Source organism: Papio anubis, chromosome 15, assembly GCF_008728515.1.
Source record: "Papio anubis isolate 15944 chromosome 15, Panubis1.0, whole genome shotgun sequence".
Lineage (NCBI taxonomy): Eukaryota > Metazoa > Chordata > Mammalia > Primates > Cercopithecidae > Papio > Papio anubis.
The window spans coordinates 73677150-73698161 of NC_044990.1; the positions used below are offsets into that span (position 1 = coordinate 73677150).

General features: G+C 44.5%; 1 protein-coding gene across 8 annotated transcripts in view; it reads right to left on the reverse strand.

Moving 5' to 3' along the window:
• ABCC4 (ATP binding cassette subfamily C member 4) overlaps positions 1–21012 on the reverse strand; it is a 291475-nt gene that overhangs the window by 174525 nt on the left and 95938 nt on the right. For all 8 annotated transcript variants that reach the window (XM_031655600.1, XM_009192090.4, XM_009192089.4 and 5 more), the window contains 4 exons: positions 20450–20613; positions 18844–18969; positions 17574–17823; positions 3682–3783 (listed from right to left, as the gene is read on the reverse strand). In XM_031655600.1, the coding sequence (XP_031511460.1) occupies positions 3682–3783; positions 17574–17823; positions 18844–18969; positions 20450–20613 (642 nt within the window). The remainder of the gene's footprint in view (positions 1–3681; positions 3784–17573; positions 17824–18843; positions 18970–20449; positions 20614–21012) is intronic.

Sequence of the window (21012 nt, forward strand, 5' to 3'; positions counted from 1 at the left end):
TTTATCTGGAAACGACTTAACAGTCACACACCCAAATAATCACAAATATTTTTATAAATGGTCAAATACCAAAATATGTGTGTATGTAAACTGACCCCTTATAAATGTGTCCCGTACCATATTATAGTATGGCCACAGACCAAGTCAATCATGATCACTTTTAATCACAAAGAAACTAGCCCCAGATATCATAGGAATTACATAAAAACCATCCAGAAGAGGTTTCTCTACTCCTTCCTACATGCCTATCAACTATGTCTTTTTTTAAAAAGTAATACATTATTACCTAAACACTTGGAAAAAATAACGTTAAACAAAATGTGACCTATTTACACGATTTTGTAAGTGCAAACTTGTCACAAATTCACAAAGTCTTGCTTGACTTAGCCTTACTGTATAAAGTGTTCCTCCTCTAAAATGTAAAGGGTCTACTCTGTATTCCTGATTAAGTAACATTGTCTTTTAAGACAACTGAAACCCACTTATTTCTGTGATTACAAAAGGATGAAAAAACACAACTGGTCAACCTGTCCCTTTCCCCTCCTTTGCAGTGTGTCTCTTTCCTAACAACTATTTCTGATTTTACTTCTTTTTACTCAGTTTTGACTGCAAAAGAGTGAGCCACATGCAAAATCCAGCTTCCCATCACGGCCCTGGTTCTTAGAGCAGGTTTCTGCCCCACTTGGAGGCCTGGGACCCCGCACTGGTGCGCCGCAGCCAGAAGGGGGCAGCACTCGACAGCTCAGAAGGCGAGGCCCCTTCCCTCTGAGACCTCCAGGCTCCAGGACACTAAGGCAGGCAGACTGAGCCCCCACTCTGGGGCCGACCCTATGCTGGGCCCTGGGGCCAGAGCAGTGAAGAAAGCAGAAGCAAATCCCTGCCCCATGGAGAGTCACAGGCTCCCACAGGGCCACAGACTTTACAGCTTAGAGATTCAGCACAAGCCCGTTTGTTTTCTAAATGAGACCCTAGGCTGGTGAGAAGACCTTTCCCCCAATACCCACTGGTCTATCCAGCAGGGCTGCTGCTGGGGCCTCTGTCTTTCTCCCGAATCCCAGCCCAGCACACCCTTCTTTCCTCTGCAGCTTCTCTCCAAAAGCCCCAGTGTCTGTGCCCCTCCTCCCACCCAAGCACCCTCTCAGCTGCATGGCCTCCCTAATAATCCCTGGCAGCGTGGGGCATAATCACCCCAAGACAAGGCCCAGGAAACAGGGTGGAGTGTTCTGTTTCAATGCAGCTGTCAACGTTGTCTAGGAACTGAACAACAACAAAACAGCCCATTTTACAATGTTGCAGAGTTTGGTACAAAAAAAATTTGCAAATGGGACCTACACAGTGTGTGGTGGCTACCGCAGTGCCTTCCTCTAGCTCAACAGCATTCACCTAGAGTGCTTTTTGCTAGTGGATGTTCACAGAGCTTTTCTATCAATGCTTAAAGTGTATTAGAGCTGGGCGCAGTGGCTCACACCTGTAATCCCAGCACTTCAGGAGGCCAAGGTGGGCAGATCACTTGAGGCCAGAAATTCAAGACCAACCTGGACAACGTGGCAGAAACCCCGTCTCTACTAAAAATACAAAAATTAGCCAGGCATGGTGCAGTGTTCCTGTAATCCCAGCTACTCAGGAGGTTGAGGCAAGGGAATCACTTGCACCTGGGAGACAGAGGTTGCAGTGAGCCAAAATCACACCACTGCACTAAAGCCTGGGCAAAAGAGCAAGACTCCATCTCCTAAATAAATAAATAAATAAATAAATAAATAAATAAATAAATAAAGTGTATGAGGTGGGAATGCCAGCAGGTAAGGAGAAATTGTCCGGTCAGGTGACGTACCTTGTGTGAGTTTCCATGTGCACAAGGTGCAATGATGTTCTATATATTTGGGAACACATTATTGTTCTGTCGGTCGAGATGGCAAAAATTACATCAGAATTAGGCAAACATGAAACAGGGAGTGTGATACTTAGAGCCAAGGGCATGTAGAGAAAGGAAGAGTCTGGAGTCTAGAGTTTTGACATTTGTCCCACACGAGAGGGCGGAGACAGTGGGGCTGGGCGGGAGTGCTGCTCAACCGCCTATTGGCTTTTGGCTCCAGCAAACTACACTACAACTCAAGGTCAGCCACGAAGAGCACCCGGAGAGGGGAGGAGCTGGTCACCACCAGCACTGCCCACCCGTTTTAAGCAGTCCAAGCGGTCCCAGCGCCCTCAGAAGAGACCCTTGCCCTCTGATCCGAAATCTTGCTGGCAGCCAGGCCACTGGGCTCTGCTCCTGGCAGACATCATCTCCAGCCCCAGGGGTGCAGCTTCCTGCCATGGCTGGTCTCAGGGTGGCCTCTTCCAGCCCTGCTTTCCCTTTGTGCTCTTTCTTTCATCACCTATGTAATGAATTCTCTGCACGAAATTCCCTCTCCCATGCTGTATGTTCTGTTTTCCAGACTAACACAGACTGAGACAAGTGGATTTGCAGAGGACCCCGGACTCAGGTAAGCATAACCACAGAACCAGTCCAATCTGGTTCAACTCTGCGTAATAACATAGTAAACTGTTTTTCAGTTGCCATGGATCCCAGGTTGCGAGTTATGTAATCTGAGCATTTCCAGATGAACCAAGCACACAACCATGGGCAGAACCCAAGTGCTGGGACCAAGGAAGGAGGAACGAGTTCAGAGCGGACACCTCATGGCCTGATCCAGGATGCGATCAGATCCAGCCCCGGCATCACTTCATTGCAAGAACCAATCGGACCACGCCTCATTACCCTCTGCCTGTAAAACCTGCCCCATCCCCCAGCTAGGGAAGACAAATTTGCACGTTGCCTCCTGTCTCCTTGCCATTCGACTTACAATGCAGCCTTTCTTTCATGAAAAGCTGGTGCCATAGTAGTGGCTTCTATGAGCATTGGGCAGGGAGCCCACTGCTTCCTTGGAAGCATAAGGAGGGCCCTGGAGTTGTGGGTAACAGGAGATGCACCGAGCCTAAGTACTTCCTGTGGGTGGCCCCTGCTGTTGTTCCCGTTTCCCTAAATGTTATGAGTAAACCAAGTGCTGAAAAATCCTTGTGGCCTTGCCTGAACTACCTGTCCGCTTACCACACAGTGAAACCCTTCAGTCAGGAATCCATGGAGCTTGCTCCGCCAGCCTGCAGCCTCCCCTCTGCCTTGGGCTGCCACCAAAGCAGCTGGCAACATCCAGGTGCTTGGAATAGGGGAGCCCCAACCCAACCCCGTGGCAAAAATCCAAGTCATGGGCTTTCTCAATATGTAATAAGATGACCTGAAAACAGTAAGGTGAAAATGTGCACTGATACCTCAAAGTCTCTGTAATAATTTACAATGTACTCAGCAGTTAACCCATTCCATGCTGCACCCCAGTCTGTCCAATCCTATAAAATCCAATGTTGCCAATGTCCAAACACTGACATTTAGTTTAGAATGAGGTAACACTTTCATTGGTTTTTTGAAAATGAGATAAAATACAAGTTGTCAAATACCTAAGCCTGATTTCATACCTACTTTCTATTAATTGCAAAACTTACTCCTAATTTTGAGAATCTTTGTAACATACTTACAGTAAATGAGCAAGCCATATTTTATACCATGTGTAACACCTCAAAATTCTGTATTAAATCAATGTCACTCATTATCTATTAGCAGTCATGATCTTGCAATTAAGGATATGTTACCTTATCCCAAAAAGCAGTAAAGTCCTGCACATGCACCATCTTTTTACCATCTGACGGTGGCTGACGGTTACGCTGCAATATCTCATCAAGTAGCAAAAAGTTCTAAAGAAAATGGGAAAAACACAGATTGTTTAAATTACAGAAACAAAAGCACAAACAAAAGTCACTGCTTCCACGGAATTTGCAACATAAAACTTTATACAGCCTACAGATCATTTTACCAACCCTATTTAAAGTATCGGTTCATATCAGCATATGATATTTATTTAATAAATAAACATATAAAGAGTTCATGGCCATGAACTATCTTTGTAATTTTAGGAGCTATCTGTGTAATTTTTTTCAACAAGTACACTGGTTCCTAAATAAACTGAAAATACTGCTCTGAGGTTGAGTGCATTTACAGCCTGCATATTTCTACTATTGCACCTTTGTGTTACTAATGGTGAACACGGGAGTTGGTTGGAAATGATCTGATGAATATTTCATGAACCCTCATCGTGTGCCAAGCCCCACGCTAGATGCTGGCAACATGAAAGTCAAGGCCATTCCCAGCCTTCAGAAAGCGAGTTAGCCCGGAAGGGCAGGCAGCAAACACAGGGCAGAGCCTCTGAAGGCAGCTCTGGCTCTGGCTGGTCACTTAGATTCAAATGGCCTTTCTCAGACTCCCTTGTGCATGTCAAATTGACGTACAACTTATTCACTATCACTAAGTCAGTGTTCTTTACCAAAAAAAAAAAAGGCTTCTATCTCTTAAAACATATTTTATAAGCTTCTTTTCAAAATAACTTATTGTTACATATAACAATATATATATAACATATATTATATATATATATTTTGAGACAGTATCTCTCTCTGTCGCCCAGGCTGGAGTGCAGTGGCACAATCTCAGTTCACTGCAGCCTCTGCCTCTCGGGTTCAAGTGATTCTCCTACCTCAGCCTCCCGAGTAGCTGGGGTTACAGGCATCTGCCACCATACCTGGCTAATTTTTGTATTTATACTAAAGATGGGGTTTTACCATGTTGGCCAGGCTGGTCTCCAACTCCTGGCTTCAAGTGATCTACCTACCTTGGCCTCCCAAAGTGCTGGGATTACAGGCGTGAGCCACCGTGCTCCACCTACACTTATCTTTTTCCTTAGTCAATGCCTCCTCCTAGACAGCAGGAATAGCCCAATCTCTCGCTTATTGCTATTTTCCATACTAGTTAGCAACTACACAATGCAATTTAACTGAATAAAACAAAGTCCTGCTAACCATAACAAACCTAACATAATTATATGTAGGAAAACTCCCTTTTGCTCCTCAAATGGTAGGTATAACTCAATGAGAGAAGCTACAGTGGCTTAGAAACAGAATAAACAACCTAGATCACCCCCACCCCATCCAAAATTTTGTAGATGTGGCAAAAGCTGTCAGCTCTCCTCAAAATCTGCTCTCATTTTCTGTGATTAACAAAACTCCCAATTTTTAGCCAATGCACAACAGCCTTGAACAAGGACCACTCTCTCCAGCCCCTAACGCAGTTAGATGTAGTCGCATGACTTAAGTTCAGCCCAACAGAAAATGACAACGTCCAGGAAACTTCCTATACCCCAATGTCCAGTCCTTGGAAGCTGCCTGGACAACCTCCCCTCCAAAATCCAGGTGGTGAAACTCAATGGCCAATGTGATGGTATTAAGAGGTATTTAGGCCATGAAAGCTCCTCCCTCATAAATGGCATTAAGGACCCTGTAAAGGAGGCTTTGGGCAGTAGGCAGCCCTCTAAGCCCTTCCACCTTCTGCCCTTTAAGGACACAGCATTCCTCACATCTGGACTATGGAGCATCAAGGCACCATCTACAAGCAGAGAGCAGGTCACTAGAAAACTGAACCTGCCAGTGCCTTGATCTTGGACTTCCCAGCCTCCAGAGTGGTGAGAATTTCTGTTTTTCATAAATTACCCAATCTGTAATTTATGTTTACCCATCATAAACAGACTAAGACACCCCCAAAAAAGATAAAGTCATAACCTCAGGACCTCAAAGGTTGACTGTATTTGGAAACAGGAGTGTTACAGATGTAATTAGTGAAGACGAAGTCATACTGGAAAAGGGAGGATCCTAAATCTAACATGATCAGTATCTTTCTAAGAAAAGAAGAGAGAGACAGAGAGAGACACACGGGCAGAAAACAATCAAGTGATTAGGACACAGATGAGAGGGATGCAGCTGCAATCCAAGGACTGCCAGCAACCACTGGAAGCTCAAAGCGGCAAAGAAAGATTCTTCCCTGCAGGCTTCAGAAGGAGCCTGGCACTGCTGACACCGTGATTTCAGACCTCCAGCCTCCAGAATCATGAGAGGCTCAATTTCCATTGTTTTCAGTCACTGTGTTTGTGGCACTTTGTTCCAGCAGCCCTCACAAACTCACAAGGAAACTTATGAGGATTTTGCATGAGAAAAATAAACCACCTTGTATAAATGGCTATTACACGGGTATTCTGCAAACACTGGCAACTCTGAAGCAACTGAAATGAGCATGGAATATGTTTTGAGACAGAGAAAACAACACTTATATAAGTCATCTACTACTCTAAAATTTGTCAACATCCTTTGAGCCCTTAAAATTTTTGTCTGTCACTTCACATTTGACTGCAATGTTACACTTCAAAAGAACAAAAACTGAAAATGAAAACCTTCTTCCATGCAGGAAAAGAAAGATACTTTCCTTTCTTCTATATAGGAAAAGAAAAAAAATCAGTATTTCTCTCAAAGACCCAGCAAGCAGAAGATGCGGTCTATTCTTCTGCTCCCTCACTATCCACCCACCAGCCTTACTGAGAGCCGACTTAGGAGTGGGCACTGCTGGTCCTCCCTGCACAAGCCCATGTCTGGCATGGCAGAGAGGGCAGACAGATGCTGGCCTGAATGTTCTGCTGTAGGCTTAACCACAGCATCTCTGCTTCCTCCTCCCATACCACCTATTCTATGGTCAATGAGATAAGAATCTGGGCCTAATTTGCCACAGTTCACTATTCCTCAAGAAATGACCCAGTTGGGCCAGGCGTGGTGGCTCACGCCTGTAATCACAGCACTCCGGGAGGCCGAAGTGGGCAGATCACTTGAGGTCAGGAGTTCGAGACCAGCCTGGCCAACATGGCGAAACCCCATCTCTACTAAAAATATAAAAATTAGCCAGGCTTGATGGCACACGCCTGTAGTCCTAGCTACATGGGAGGCTGAGGTATGAGAATCGCTTGAACCCGGGAGGCGGAAGTTGCAGTGAGCTGAGATGGCACCACCGCACTCCAGCCTGGGCAATAGAGCAAGACCCTGTCAAAAAAGAAAGAAAGGAAGAAAGGAAGAAAAGAAAGGAAAGAAAGAGAGAAAGAAAGAAAGAAAGAAGGAAGGAAGGAAGGAAGGAAGGAAGGAGGGAAGGAAGGAAGGAAGGAAGGAAGGAAGGAAGGAAGGAAGGAAGGAAGGAAGGAAGGAAGGAAGGAAGGAAGGAAGGAAGGAGAAAGAGAAAGAGAGAAAGAGAGAAAGAGAGAAAGAGAGAAAGAGAGAAGAGAGAAAGAGAGGCAGGAAAAGAGAGAAAGAGAGAAAGAAAGCAGCAAAGAAAGAAAGAAAGAAAGAAAGAAAGAAAGAAAGAAAGAAAGAAAGAAAGAAAGAAAGGAGGGAGGGAGGGAGGGAGGGAGGGAAAAGACCAGACCCAATTTCACAAGTTTACTGACCGGCAATCATGCGTGATACTGATGCAGTGTTTTCACTGGTCCCTTCTCCAGCATCCCCCATCAAAACCAACCGTTCCCAAACACTACTCCCTAAGGACCATCTGAAAACACCTCTGATAATGGACACCATGCTTCAAACTCTTCCATGGCCCAGCAGCACTGACATTCACACTCCCAAAGGGATTCCCTGAGTATTAATCCCACCCTGTCCTTCAGGGTCCACCTCAAAAACTAATCCTGCCGGGAACCAGCTCAGGGTGGCCACAGCTGGTACTGAAACTGAGTTATGTACAGGGCAGAGATGCGTCCCCCATCCTGCACTTACAAACACACTCATCTGCATGAAACTGCACTGCACTCGGGGTCAGCTCTTCACAGATACATGCTACGGTCAGAAACCGACTGTATGATTGGCTTAAATTATTCAAGCCATCAGCCACGTCAGCACAGCAACAAGCAAAAGGCTATACATCTTCTTAATCTTGTCTAGACAGAATAAAATTCTGATTTTAGCTGAAGTGTATGACCAAGACATCAAATTCAATATTCTGTACATGCATGTGAGAACAGAAGTTCCCCACCTTCAAAATAAAAAATTATCCACACAGTAAACCTACTAAGCACTGGTCAATATACAATAGATCTGAGTGGAGAAAGAGATGATAATAGTTTGGTGGTTAAATGAGACTCCACTCAACACATGAATGGCTTGTAAAGATGCTGGAGGGGCTGGCTGGACTTTCTCTAGTCACTCAGGAGGATGAAAAAGCTGAAATGCCATTGCCAATACAGCAATGAGGTGCGTCCCCAGAATAGTTCACTTGCGGAAGTATCAGACAGCAGAACTGAAGTCAAAGAGATTGACTTCAGAGTGGATGGTTGGCAAAAACTGGGGCAGCTTTGTGAACAATAAAACCTTAGAGACACGTTTTACTGGATGTGGAAGTCATTGAAGACTTTCAGTGCTTTGCTGTGAAGATAAGATCTCTTAAAATCCTATTGGACTTCCTTATTGCCAAAACCATCAATCCTTTCCTTAATAAAAGAAAAACAGACAGAACTTCTTGGACCTAAAATCTTCACAATAAAACCTTCATTTTCTGTACATGGAAAAAAGGAAATGGAAAAGTATGAGTAAGAAAGACAACAGATTAAAGACTTAAATGTAAAACCTAAAACCATAAAAAACCCTAGAAGAAAACCTAAGCAATACCATTCAGGACATAGGCATGGGCAAAGACCTCACGACTAAAACACCAAAAAACAATGGTAACAAAAGCCAAAATTGACAGATGGGATCTAATTAAACTAAAGAGCTTCTCCACAGCAAAAGAAACTATCATCAGAGTACAGGCAACCTACAGAGTGGAAGAAAATTTTTGCAATCTACCCATCTGACAAAGGGCTAATATCCAGAATCTACAAGGAACTTAAACAAATTTACAAGAAAAAAAAAAAAACCCATCAAAAAGTGAGCAAAGGATATGAACAGACATTTCTCAAAAGAAGACATGTATGCAGCCAACAAACATATGAAAAAAAGCTCATTATCACTGGTCATTAGAGAAATGCAAATCAAAACCACAAAGAGATACCATCTCAGGCCAGTTAGAATGGTGATCATTAAAAAGTCAGGAAACAACAGATGCTGGAGAGGATGGGGACAAATAGGAACAGTTTTACACTGTTGGTGGGAGTGTAAATTAGTTCAACCATTGTGGAAGACAACGTGGTGATTCCTCAAGGAACTAGAACCAGAAATACCATTTGACCCAGCCATCCCATTACTGGGTATATACCTAAAGGATTATAAATCATTCTACTATAAAGACACATGCACATATATGTTTACCGCAACACTATTTACAACAGCAAAGACTGGGAACCAACCCAAATGTCCATCAGTGACAGACTGGATTAAGAAAATGTGGCACATATACACCATGGAATACTATGCAGCCGTAAAAAAGGATGAGTTTGTGTCCTTTGTAGGGACATGGATGCAGCTGGAAACCATCATTCTCAGCAAACTATCGCAAGAACAGAAAACCAAACACTGCATGTTCTCACTCGTAGGTGGGAACTGAACAATGAGATCACTTGGACTCGAGAAGGGGAACATCACACACCAGGGCCTATTATGGGGAGAGGGGAGGGATTGCACTGGTAGTTATACCTGATGTAAATGACGAGTTGATGGATGCTGACGAGTTAATGGGTGCAGCACACCAACATGGCACAAGTATACATATGTAACAAACCTGCACGCTGTGCACATGTACCCTACAACTTAAAGTATAATAATAAAAAAAAGAAAATGTGGTATATATACACTGTGGAATACTATGCAGTCATAAAAAAAGGATGAGTTCATGTCCTTTACAGGGACTTGGATGAAGCTGGAAACCATCATTCTCTGCAAACTAACACAGGAACAGAAAACCAAACACCGCATGTTCTCACTCATAAGTGGGAGTTGAACAATGAGAACACATGGACACAGGGAGAGGAACATCACACACCGGGGCCTGTCAGAGGGTGAGGGGCAAGGGGAGGGAGATCATTAGAACAAATACCCAATGCATGTGGGGCTTAAAACCTAGATGATGAGTTGATAGCTGCAGCAAACCACCAGGGCACATGTATACCTACGTAACAAACCTGCACGTTCTGCACATGTGTCCCAGAACTTAAAGTATAATAAAAAAATTAAAATAAAAATATAAAAATATTTTTAAAAAAGAAATTTAACAACACAATGTTTTCTAAACTCTATGTGTCTGCCAAACTCTGGTCTATCTACGGTCAAGGCTCACTTAGTTCCGATCGGTATATCGGGCAGACCTATTCCTCCTCTCCTGATGCCATTTTTCACCTTCTCATTGTTCATTAACACATCCACATGAGAGGCAAGGAAGAAAAGTGAACATTGGATCAATTCGTTACACTCATCATTTACAACCTCCATTTTTAAATAGGAAAGGAGGCAGAACCAGGCAGACTCCATCAGTGGGTCTTGTAGCAAACACCTGCACAGTTCTAAAGCATCCCAGTCTTCAAAGCCAAATTCACCCCTAAATCTGGTCTTCTTCTAGTATTCCATATTTCAGTGAACCCAGGTAAAAAGATTTTGCAGCCATAAGAACGAAAGTAGCCCCAATCCCTCCTTCTGACTAATCCCTCCTCTAGCCCCACACCCAAATAAGGATATGCTCCCAGTGGCTTTCAAATCTATCCAAGGCTCTCTACTTGGCCTGAGTCCAAATCACATCATCCTCTTCCTGGACTGCTTGCTGCATCAGCCTCCTGGCGTATCTCCCTGCCTCTACTCTGGGCCCCCAATGCATTCCCAGACTGCAGCCAGGGTGAATTTAAAATATGTGGATTTTCTTGAACATTAAGAGCTTTCTCACATAATTACCCCCAGGGAAATGCAGGGCATCAGCCTCCTGGCTGCCCCAAGCCCCTCCCTTTCCCAAACCCTTCCCCATCTCTCTCCACTACCACACACACAATGCTGCAGGCTATTTCTTGAGCCTTCACAGGAAGCACTACACCCCCACAATGGCATCGGCATCTCTACCAAAGCACCTCATGGCATCTCGGACATTGCCTTCCAAAGACAATGACACACGAGCACTGATTTTAATTCTGTGGTTATTTATTAATCCCCGCTTGCTGATTCCCAGGAGGAAATTCCCAGCAGGAGGGACTTCTGTGCATTGGCTTACCATTGTATCTAAGCATTTATCACAGTGCCAGCTTAAGCCAGGGGCTCAATTACATTGTGGAGTCAATGACTAAGTGAATGAATAAATTCCAAACTTAACCCCCAAAAGCCTAGCATAGACCAAGACAGGTGTCCGTGTGCTTCCTCTCAATTGATTTTAGTCTTAAGTGATCCTGATGTCATTTATATTTGCTACACATAGTTTGACCTTGTGTGCTTTTTTATCACACAACTAGGGCAAGGTTTTCCAAAGACAGCATATTTTCAGGGACACGAGGACACTTTCTAAAGATATTGGGCTGAGCACAGTGGCTCACACCTGTAATCCCAGCACTTTGGGAGGCCAATGCGGGCGGATCATGAGGTCAAGAAACTGAGACCATCCTGACCAACAGAGTGAAACCTCGTCTCTACTAAAAATACGAAAGTTAGCTGGGCGTGGTGGTGCACACCTGTAGCCCCAGCTACTCCGGAGGCTGAGGCAGGAGAATCACTTGAACCTGGAAGGCAGAGATTGCAGTAAGCTGAGATCGCACCACTGCACTCCCGCTTGGTGACAGAGCGAGACGCTGTCTCAAAACAACAAAACGAAAGATACTGGGCCCCAGCCAATGCCTGGTGAAGCAGAATCTCCAAGGTGTAATCATTTAGTTTTAATCAGTACATCAGGCAATTCTGATGAACTAGGGGATAAAATTTTAAATGGGTTACAGGAACCATCCAGGTTGAAAAAATACAGAGTTCTAAAGGCAGAAAAAAACAAATAAACAAGACAAAACAAAACCTCCAACAATGACTTCACCACTGTGAAGGAGCTTAGCACACTAACACCAGCGCTTTCTTACCAGTCATGCCTGGCCATTCGTTTCTCCTTTACTGAAAACCACTACTGTTGAACTCTAGGCCCACCTTCCCACCAGAAACTATGTACGTGAGGGGAAATTAAGGTTTCCTGCCCAACTCAAAGATGCATCCTTTATCTGGACACAGAGTACCTTGCCAAAGTTAGCCACTGGAAAATGTAAAATTCCCAGCTGGTCAGTTTGTTTTACTGCATGCATACATCTATCTACATGAAGAGGAATTTCAAGCCTTAGACACAGGTGAGTTGCATTTTATTGGAAAACTAAAAATAAAAAATCTTAAGGATTTCTTCCCTAGCCGCATATTGGACCACAATTCCCTGAAAATTGTCTGCAGGACCCCTTTCATGCCACACTCTCTGATGTGTGACATAATTCAGCAGAGAACGACAGTCATCACTTCCCACTAAAATAATGCTCAGTTGTTAGGCATTTTCCAAATCTCACAGATGTAATGAAGCTGGAGGCTGACTTCACTTACACATTTTCTGGGCGCCTGCAATGTATACGTAATATAAAGATGAATGAGGCATTGTGTCTGCCTTTTATACGTTCAGAGTTTAGGAAGGGAAAGAAATCTATAAACAAATGGCTTCAATAATAAGTGGAAAATGAGGACAAAGTCACCTGTGGAGATCCCAAAAGAAGAGATGAGGATTAAACAGTTTGTGATGGGCCAGGTGCGGCAGCTCATTCCTGTAATCCCAGCACTTTGGGATGCCAAGGCAGGTGGATCACTTGAGGTCAGGAATTTGAGACCAGCCTGGCCAGCGTGGTGAAACCTTGCCTCTACTGAAAATTCAAAAATTAGCTGGACATGGTGGCTCACGCCTGTGACCCCAACTACTCAGGAGGCTGAGGCAGGAGAATTGCTTGAACCCGGGAAGTAGAGCTTGCAGTGAGCTGAGATCGTGCCACTGCACTCCACCTTGCCTGACAGAGCGAGACTCATCTCAAAAGAAAAAAAAAGACTATGTGATGGTTAATTTTATGTGTCAGCTTGGCTAGGCCACAGTCCCCAGATATTTGGTCAAATATGTCTGGATATCAATGGGAAAGTATTTTTCAGTTGAGATTAGCATTTAAATCTGTAGACTTTGAAGTCCTACATAATGTCAGTGGGCCTCACCTAATCAGTTGAAGGCATTTAAGAGAAAAAAGACCTACGAAGAAAAGGGAATTCTGCCTCAAGACTGTCCTCCTCAGACTCAAGCTGCATCATCAGCTCTTCCCAGGGTCTCTGGCCTGCCAGCTGCCCTGCAGATTGTGGACTTACCTCACCTTCAAGTTGCGTGAGAAAATTTTATAAATCAATCTACTAATGTCTCTCTGCACGTACATACACGTGGGCCCTATCGATTCTGCTTCTCTGGAGAACTCTGACTAATACAGATGGTTTTCTAAATAAGTGAGACAAAACAGGAAATGACCTCCAGACACTAAGTCCAATCCCCTTATTTAGAGACAAGAAAACCGAGGCCCAGAGAATTGGTGAGGACCCAAGGTCTGCGTCCCGCCCCACCACACTACCTGTCGGGCTGCTCTTTGCCCCATTATTTCCTATGGCTGCCGCACAGAAGTGACATCTGCATTCAGGTTATGCTGTGCATGTTGGGGTAAGATTGTACACTTTTTTTTTTTTTTGAGATGGAGTCTCGCTCTGTCACCTAGGCTGGAGTGCAGTAGTATGATCTCAGCTCACTGCAACCTCCACCTCCCGGGTTCAAGCAATTCTCGTGCCTTGGCCTCCAGAGTAGCTGGGATTACAGATGCCTGCCACCATGCCCAGCTAATTTTGTTGTTGTTGTTGTATTTTCAGTAGAGGCAGGATTTCGCCATGCTGGCCAGGCTGGTCGAGAACTCCTGACCTCAAGTGATCCGCCCACCTTGGCCTCCCAAAGTGCTGGGATGCGAGCCATGGCCGCACTTCTGAGACAGATGGACGGCCTGGGCTAAAGCCCTGGATCAGCCTTTTATTAACTGTTAAAACATGGAGGTGCTATTCACCCTCCCCAGACTTCGGTTTCTTTACCTGTAATGTAGCAGTGATAGGGGAGTTACACTAGTAAAAGGAGTGAATATTCATAAGGCTCTTGGGCCCCTCCTTGTTACCTAGTAAGTACTCACCAGCTATTACCTGTTCATATAAAGCCCCATGGTCTTAATCTTAATCTTCATTTATCTCATAATGGCCAGGAAGACAGACTAATTTTATTAACCAAGCAAGACTGTTTCTATTTCTCCACGTGGCCCAAGGAAAGTCCACTTGTTTCACCGCCTGGAAGCCAGTCAGGAGGCTCTTTTTTTTTTTCTTTTTTTTTTTTTTTGGAGACAGAGTCTCACTCTGTCACCCAGACTACAGTGCAGTGACGCAATCTCAGCTCACTGCAACCTCCACGTTTTGGGTTCAAGCAAGCCTGAGCCTCCTGAGGAGCTGGGATTACAGGCATGCACCACCACGCCTGACTAATTTTTGTATTTTTAGTAGAGACGGGATTTCACCATGTTGGCCAGGCTGTTCTCTAACTCCTGACCTCAAGTGATCCACCTGCCTCAGCCTCCCAAAGTGCTGCGATTATAGGTGTGAGTCACCACGCCCGGCCAGGAGGGTCTACATTTAATGTCAGACATGGCCCCTCTCTTACAAGAGCAGGTGGACCAAGTCCCGTGGGGTTTGAGATGCACAGAGGGACACGCATAACAAGGCGGAGACTCCGATCCAGTCCACTCTGAAAAAGATCCAGCTCCCCAGAGCTGAGGACCCTCACAACCCCCTTGAACAGGGCCCGGTGTTCTGGGAATGTTCAACTCGAGTCTGCTTCCTCACTCGGCCTTCCTCTGGCTTATGGTACAGCCTGGACCACCTTGGGTCTGTATTGGGTCCCAGCCTTTTGCTATGGGTGCTGCTTCTGTCCATCCAGCATTTGGTGCCCATTATGTGTTCATCATCTCTGAGCTGCACCATACTGGCCTTGCTCAGCAGGAACAAAAGTACCACCAGGCTCCTGAGACCTGGCCGGAGGGCTTAGTAGCACTTGCTTAAATCAAGGACAGAAGGGAGGACACTCAAGCCACAAAGAGCCAAAGACCCCAAAGCAAGAAAAGAGACGGGTCATGTGCTGGGAAACACACAATGTGGCCAGGTGAGCCCTATGCCTAGGGTTCAAAAATAGGACTCCACAGGAAACAGAGAACCTTTCAAGGTTTTTGGAGTAAGACTAGATGAGTAAAAGAACACTGAAGGAAATATCCCACACCAGAACATACTAAGGCAGCAACATAGGTGATACAGTTTGGCTCCGTGTCCCCACCCAAATCTCAGCTTGAACTGCAATCCCCATAATCCTCACGTGTCAAGGGTGGGACCAGGTGGAGGTAACTGGATCATGGGGGCGGTTCCTCCATGCTGTTCTAGTGACAGTGAGTTCTCATGAGATCTGATGGTTTTATAAGCTCTGGCATTTCCCCTGCTTGCACTTCTCCTTCCTGCCGCCCTGTGAAGAAAGTGCCTGCTTCCCCTTCCGCCATGACTGCAAGTTTCCTGAGGTCTCACCACCTATGCTGAACTGTGAGTCAATTAAACCTCTTTCCTTTACAAATTGCCCAGTCTCAGGAAGTTCTTTATAGCAATATAAAAACAGACTAATAGAATAGGCAACGCAATAATGATTAAGAAATCATGGTTCTGAACAGATTCCTATCTCTAAGACAGGTAAACTCCTTAACCTATTATAGGAGCCAGTTTCATTCTCTGTAAAGTGGGGACACTAATGCTTATCTCCTTCAATTGTGAGGATAACATGAAATAACATGTAAAGGCTTCCAAGAGCCCTGGTTCACAGTACACACACCAGCGCCTGCAATCACAGTGAGGGGTAGCAACAGCCGTCAGAGAATTACAGCAGCACAATACACATGTGGCCCTTCCATCTGAAAAAGGTGTCCTGTATGCTCAGAAAGACACTCTGGTCAAAGCATATTTCTAAGTTATTTCTTTCAAGATGCAAAAGCTGTAAGAAAAAAGTGTTACTGACCTGCATGGGCCATCCCTTCACAGTGTTACCTGAAGCTGTTGTCAGAAAGAATGAGGATAAGAATTGACCTTGTATGGTCTGTTTTAGAGGTAATATTTTTTATGAAATATAAACTTGCTAATCAGTAGTGGGAGTCTGCCTATGAATAGCCACTATGCTCCAGCCTGGGTAACACAGCAAGATCTCTTCTTTAAAAAACAAACTTCATCATAAAAAAGAATCTTAGCTTTTATGATAATACCCACCCCACTCTCTCCCCAACCAAAAAAATAAAAATAAAAAATAATCACAGCCAGTGTCAGCTAAGTTCACTCGAGTCTGTCCCTGGGCATCCATCTCTATTAAGAACCAGGAATAAAACAAAGCAGATTTTTGAAAAGCTTAGACAGTCAAGGTCTTGCCAAGCCCTCTCACAAAGCCAATTTATTTTAATTTTCAACTTATTCATAAACACACAAATACTTGTGCATACATTATGTGCCAGGACCTTACCTTGGTGATATAAGTTATTTGTCCCTGGCAATTTAGTGACAGCTACTGAGGAAAAGGTGATGGTGTGTAAAGTGGATGCTATGATTTGAATGGGCATGCCTACTCTAAATTCATAGGCTGGAACTTCACCCCAGGGTCAGTGTTAAGAGGTGGGGCCTCTAAGAGGTGATTAGGTCGCCACGGCAGAGCCCTCCTGATGGGGATTAGTGTCCTTACAGAAGGCTGGAGGGAACTAAACCAGTTTGTCCTTCTGTTTCTTCCACAATGTGAGGACACAGAGGTCCATCTGGGAAGCAGAGAATGGTCCTCACCAGACCAGACACCAACACCAGAGCCTTAATCGTGGACTTCCCAGCCTCCGGAACTATGAGAAATAAATGTCTAACATGTATAAATTAGCCAGTCTCAGGTATTTTGTTACGGTAGAACAAACGGAGCAAGGCAGTAGAAATCAACCGATTGGAAAGAAAGAAGTCTGGTAGAGTTAGGTTCATCAACAGTAAGAAAAAAGTGAAAAGAGGATAGGAAAGAAACGGCAGAGATCCTAAAGGCATGCACAAAAATTAACAAGGAAAACATCTACAGAGGAAAGAACTTATTTTCAAACAGGGATAGCTAAGTGAAGTTGAGGCCCTTCTTCCTGCCCAAGAAGCAGGGACCTCCAGCAAGCTCTTTCCTTCCAGCCCACAGACGAACCATACTCAACCCATACTTGCTACTTTCTCATTTGCGTTAACGTAACACATGAAATCTATTTGCTTTTCCTCCTTTTAGACAGCTTAAACATTTTAATCACACCTGCCGTTACCACCTGCACATCAAAAGCCCTGTGCCACTGCTGTTTAGGTTGCTGCTAATAAACGATCACAATGCTTGCATTGTCTTTAGTGCGCCCTATCTAAGATAAGGAAGTACACACAACATTGTGGAATGGCAGCACGTTTTGGTTATGAGAGAGTTAAATGTCATCACACTGGAACATAGTGATGCTAAATAAAAGGAGATATCATTTCACCTCGAATGCACCTACAACTTTAAAAAGGCATCTGACACCAACCTGGATTCTTCGGATGCTGATGATTGCCTCTGACACCTTCTCAATGGCTGCGGGGAAGAAGAGGGTGACCGTCAGCCGCACAGCCCCGTACAGTGTCACGGCCACGAACACGCGGCTGGCTGTGATCACGTTGCCGAGGAGCACGTAGGTGGTGAAGGTCACAAACACGATGATTTTGCTTGCACTGAAAAATGAGGCCAAATTCATCCCTCTGAGGTAGGAACTTCTCAGAATCTTGGAAATCTCCTTCCTGGAAGAGAGTACAGGTTTTTAAAAAAGCAGTGATGTCAGCCACACACAGTGGCTCACGCCTGCAATCCCAGCACGTTGGGAGCTGAGGTGGATGAATTGTTTGAACCCAAGAGTTTGAGACCATCCTGGGCAATGACAACAACAAAAAGGTGCAAAGGTGAGAGGTGGCCAGGAACTACCCAGAAAATCATAAGAAGTACCATGTGCTGGAATGCAACAGCTAATCAAATATTTAATCCAAAGCCAGAAAAACATTTTTTTTTTTTTTGAGATGGAGTTTCACTCTTGTTGCCCAGGCAATGGTGCGATCTCAGCTCACTGCAACCTCCTCCTCCTGGTTCAAGTGATTCTCCTGCCTCAGCCTCCCAAGTAGTGGGATTACAGGCAAGCGCCACCACGCCTAGCAAATTTTTTGTATTTTTACTACAGACAGCGTTTCACCATGTTGGCCAGGCTGGTCTCGAACTCCTGACCTCAGGTGATCCACTTGCCTCAGCCTCCCAAGGTTCTTGGATTACAGGCGTGAGCCACCATGCCCAGCCGCCCCCCAAAAATTCTAATAACACAAAGAACAACTAACAGTATTTCCATGCCTGTTTGGAATGAAAAATACTGATTCATAGAGTTTGGTCCAATATAGATATGCCCAGTCTCTATAACCTGTCCATTTGGCTACATTAATATAAATCATAGTTTTATTTTAAACACCATTATTCTCAAATACTAACATCTTAGAATCGTTGTTGGGATTTGGGATATTCAGAAACATTTGGAATTTCACTTCTATATTAGTAAGAAGCATACACATGCTTTCTGTTTAAGAACATGGTAAATGGAAAACCAAGTGAAAATAACATTCTCCACCATTCTACTTAACCCAACTGCCACACGTGAGGAGTGGGATGGATTGTACTGAACCTCCCATAATGTGAACACATAGTAAAACTTCTAAAACCATTCAACAAGAATAGCAAATAGAAAAGTATGAAAATACGGTACAATGTATACAAAAACTTACTTTCTCAAATTGGTAACAAGATCTGAAAATGACTTTTCCCAGGCGTACATTTTTATTATCCTTATGCCAGTTATAACTTCATTCATGGTCCTGATCCTGGCATCCGTGAAAGTTGCAGTTTTACTCCTAAGGGGGACCAGACACGGGAGATGAGCCTGAGCGATCACAGCCTGCCCTTATCAGCGGCAGGCACAGGCAGGGACCCGCATCACATGGTTCCCTAGAGCGCTTTTGCTTCCGTCAACACAGACAGGTCCTACTCAAAATACAAATAGAAAAAGACTTCGATTAGGAAGTCAACAATCTATCCCAACTCAATAAGTATTTTGGAGAATTTGTAATATCTGCTGAGGAAGACATGAAAATGAGTCAGATGTAATCTGTCCCCTGGAGGAGCTCACAGGTGGGCAGGGAAGGCAGAAAGGCACCCGCGCCTGACAGTAACACAGTGGGTGGAGTGTACTAAAATGAGAATGAAGTGCTGGGGAGCAGAAAAGAAAGGGCTGCTTGTTAACTCCACTGGGAAAGAGGAGAGCAAAAAAAAAGCTTCAGAGGACCGGGAGCATTTGAACGGGGCCTCAAAGGACAAGGACTGTTTCTCCAGATGGCAAAGAGGGGAAGGTCCAAGTAGAAAATACACCATAAGCAAAAGCATAAAACAAAGAACTCAATGCACTTCCAACAGTGGCTCCTCTCGATCCAGCTGACAACCTTGACAATGACTCATTTCCAATTCACTGGGACCTGCTTCAAGTCTAATTTATTTTATCATCATTAACCTCTTGACCAAAAGCTGTATTTTTTTTTCTTCTTTTTGGGGGGGGGACAGAGTCTCACTCTGTCACCCAGGCTGGAGTGCACTGGCATAATCCTGGCTCACTGCAACTTCTGCCTCCTGGATTCAAGTGGTTCTTGTGCCTGAGTCTCCCAAGTAGCTGGGATTACAGGTGTGTACCACAACACCCAGCTAATTTTTTAAATTTAGTAGAGACGGGGTTTTGTCATGTTGGCCAGGCAGGTCTCCAACTCCTGGCCTCACGTGATCCATCTGCCTCAGCCTCCCAAAGGCGTCAGCTGCCACGACCAGCCGACAACCATATTTCTAACATGTACACTACTAGGACTGTGTGATTTTATAAATACATCATTAAAATTCACCCTGCCTTCGGGGAGCTTACAATTTAATGGAAATACTGAAGTAAAAATAACACACTTGTATACACATGTGAAAATAACTCTCACACAAGCACAGTAAAGATGTATGCAGCTAGAATGGAGCCTATGAAATATTTCAATCTATCGTTATTCATTATATGTTTCACTAACTTCTACATATGTGATTTCTGCTTAAGGACATTCTACTTATTGCGGCCACAGCGCCTGAATAGCTGGCTGGGAGGAGTCGGTGAATGCCTTCACCTTTCTCCCTTGAAGATTCGCCTTCAGTATAAGGATGGAGGCCCCCTTTGGCTAAGCCTGAAGAGCTGCAACATATGCAAAGAAGAGATAATAAAAGGCATTTAGTTTGTTTCTGAACAAAAGCATTGGGAAGACTGTGGATGTTACCAAATAGATATGACATTTTTCACACCAGTATTTCTCTTACCTCAGTGATGAGAACAACTTCCCGAAACAGCTTTGCAAGGGCAGGAGAATAATTAGAACTGCCATCCCAGCAAGGCACGATATTCCTATCTCCATCCAGAGTAGGGCAGTCACTGCGATCGCCTGCAGTGGCCCTGCCCACAGGAAGTGTAAGAACACTGTCACCTTTAAAGAAAAAGACAGAGCGTTCTTAGGACTCTAGAAAAGCAAAACAAGTAAGAACACAGTACAGAAACGATCCACTGGAAAAGAACAGGCAAATCCTAAACAGAAATGACCACAGTGGGTTTACACCTGCTAAAGCAGAAATCCAAGCACCCACCACAGACGAAGCCATTCTGGGGAAACAAACAGCAGGTCTGGGAGACCTGAAAGAGAATCTGACCAGCGGCATTAGAAGATCTTGATCAGTGACTATCTCACTGATGAGCTGAGCATTTTCCAGAACTCTCTGCCACAGAATTCAGCTCCCATATGCCCTGGGGCTCTCCAGTACCCTAAGAAAGCCTGTACTATAGTGCCCACCACACACTCCAGTAATTTACTTGTGTATTTGTCTCCCAG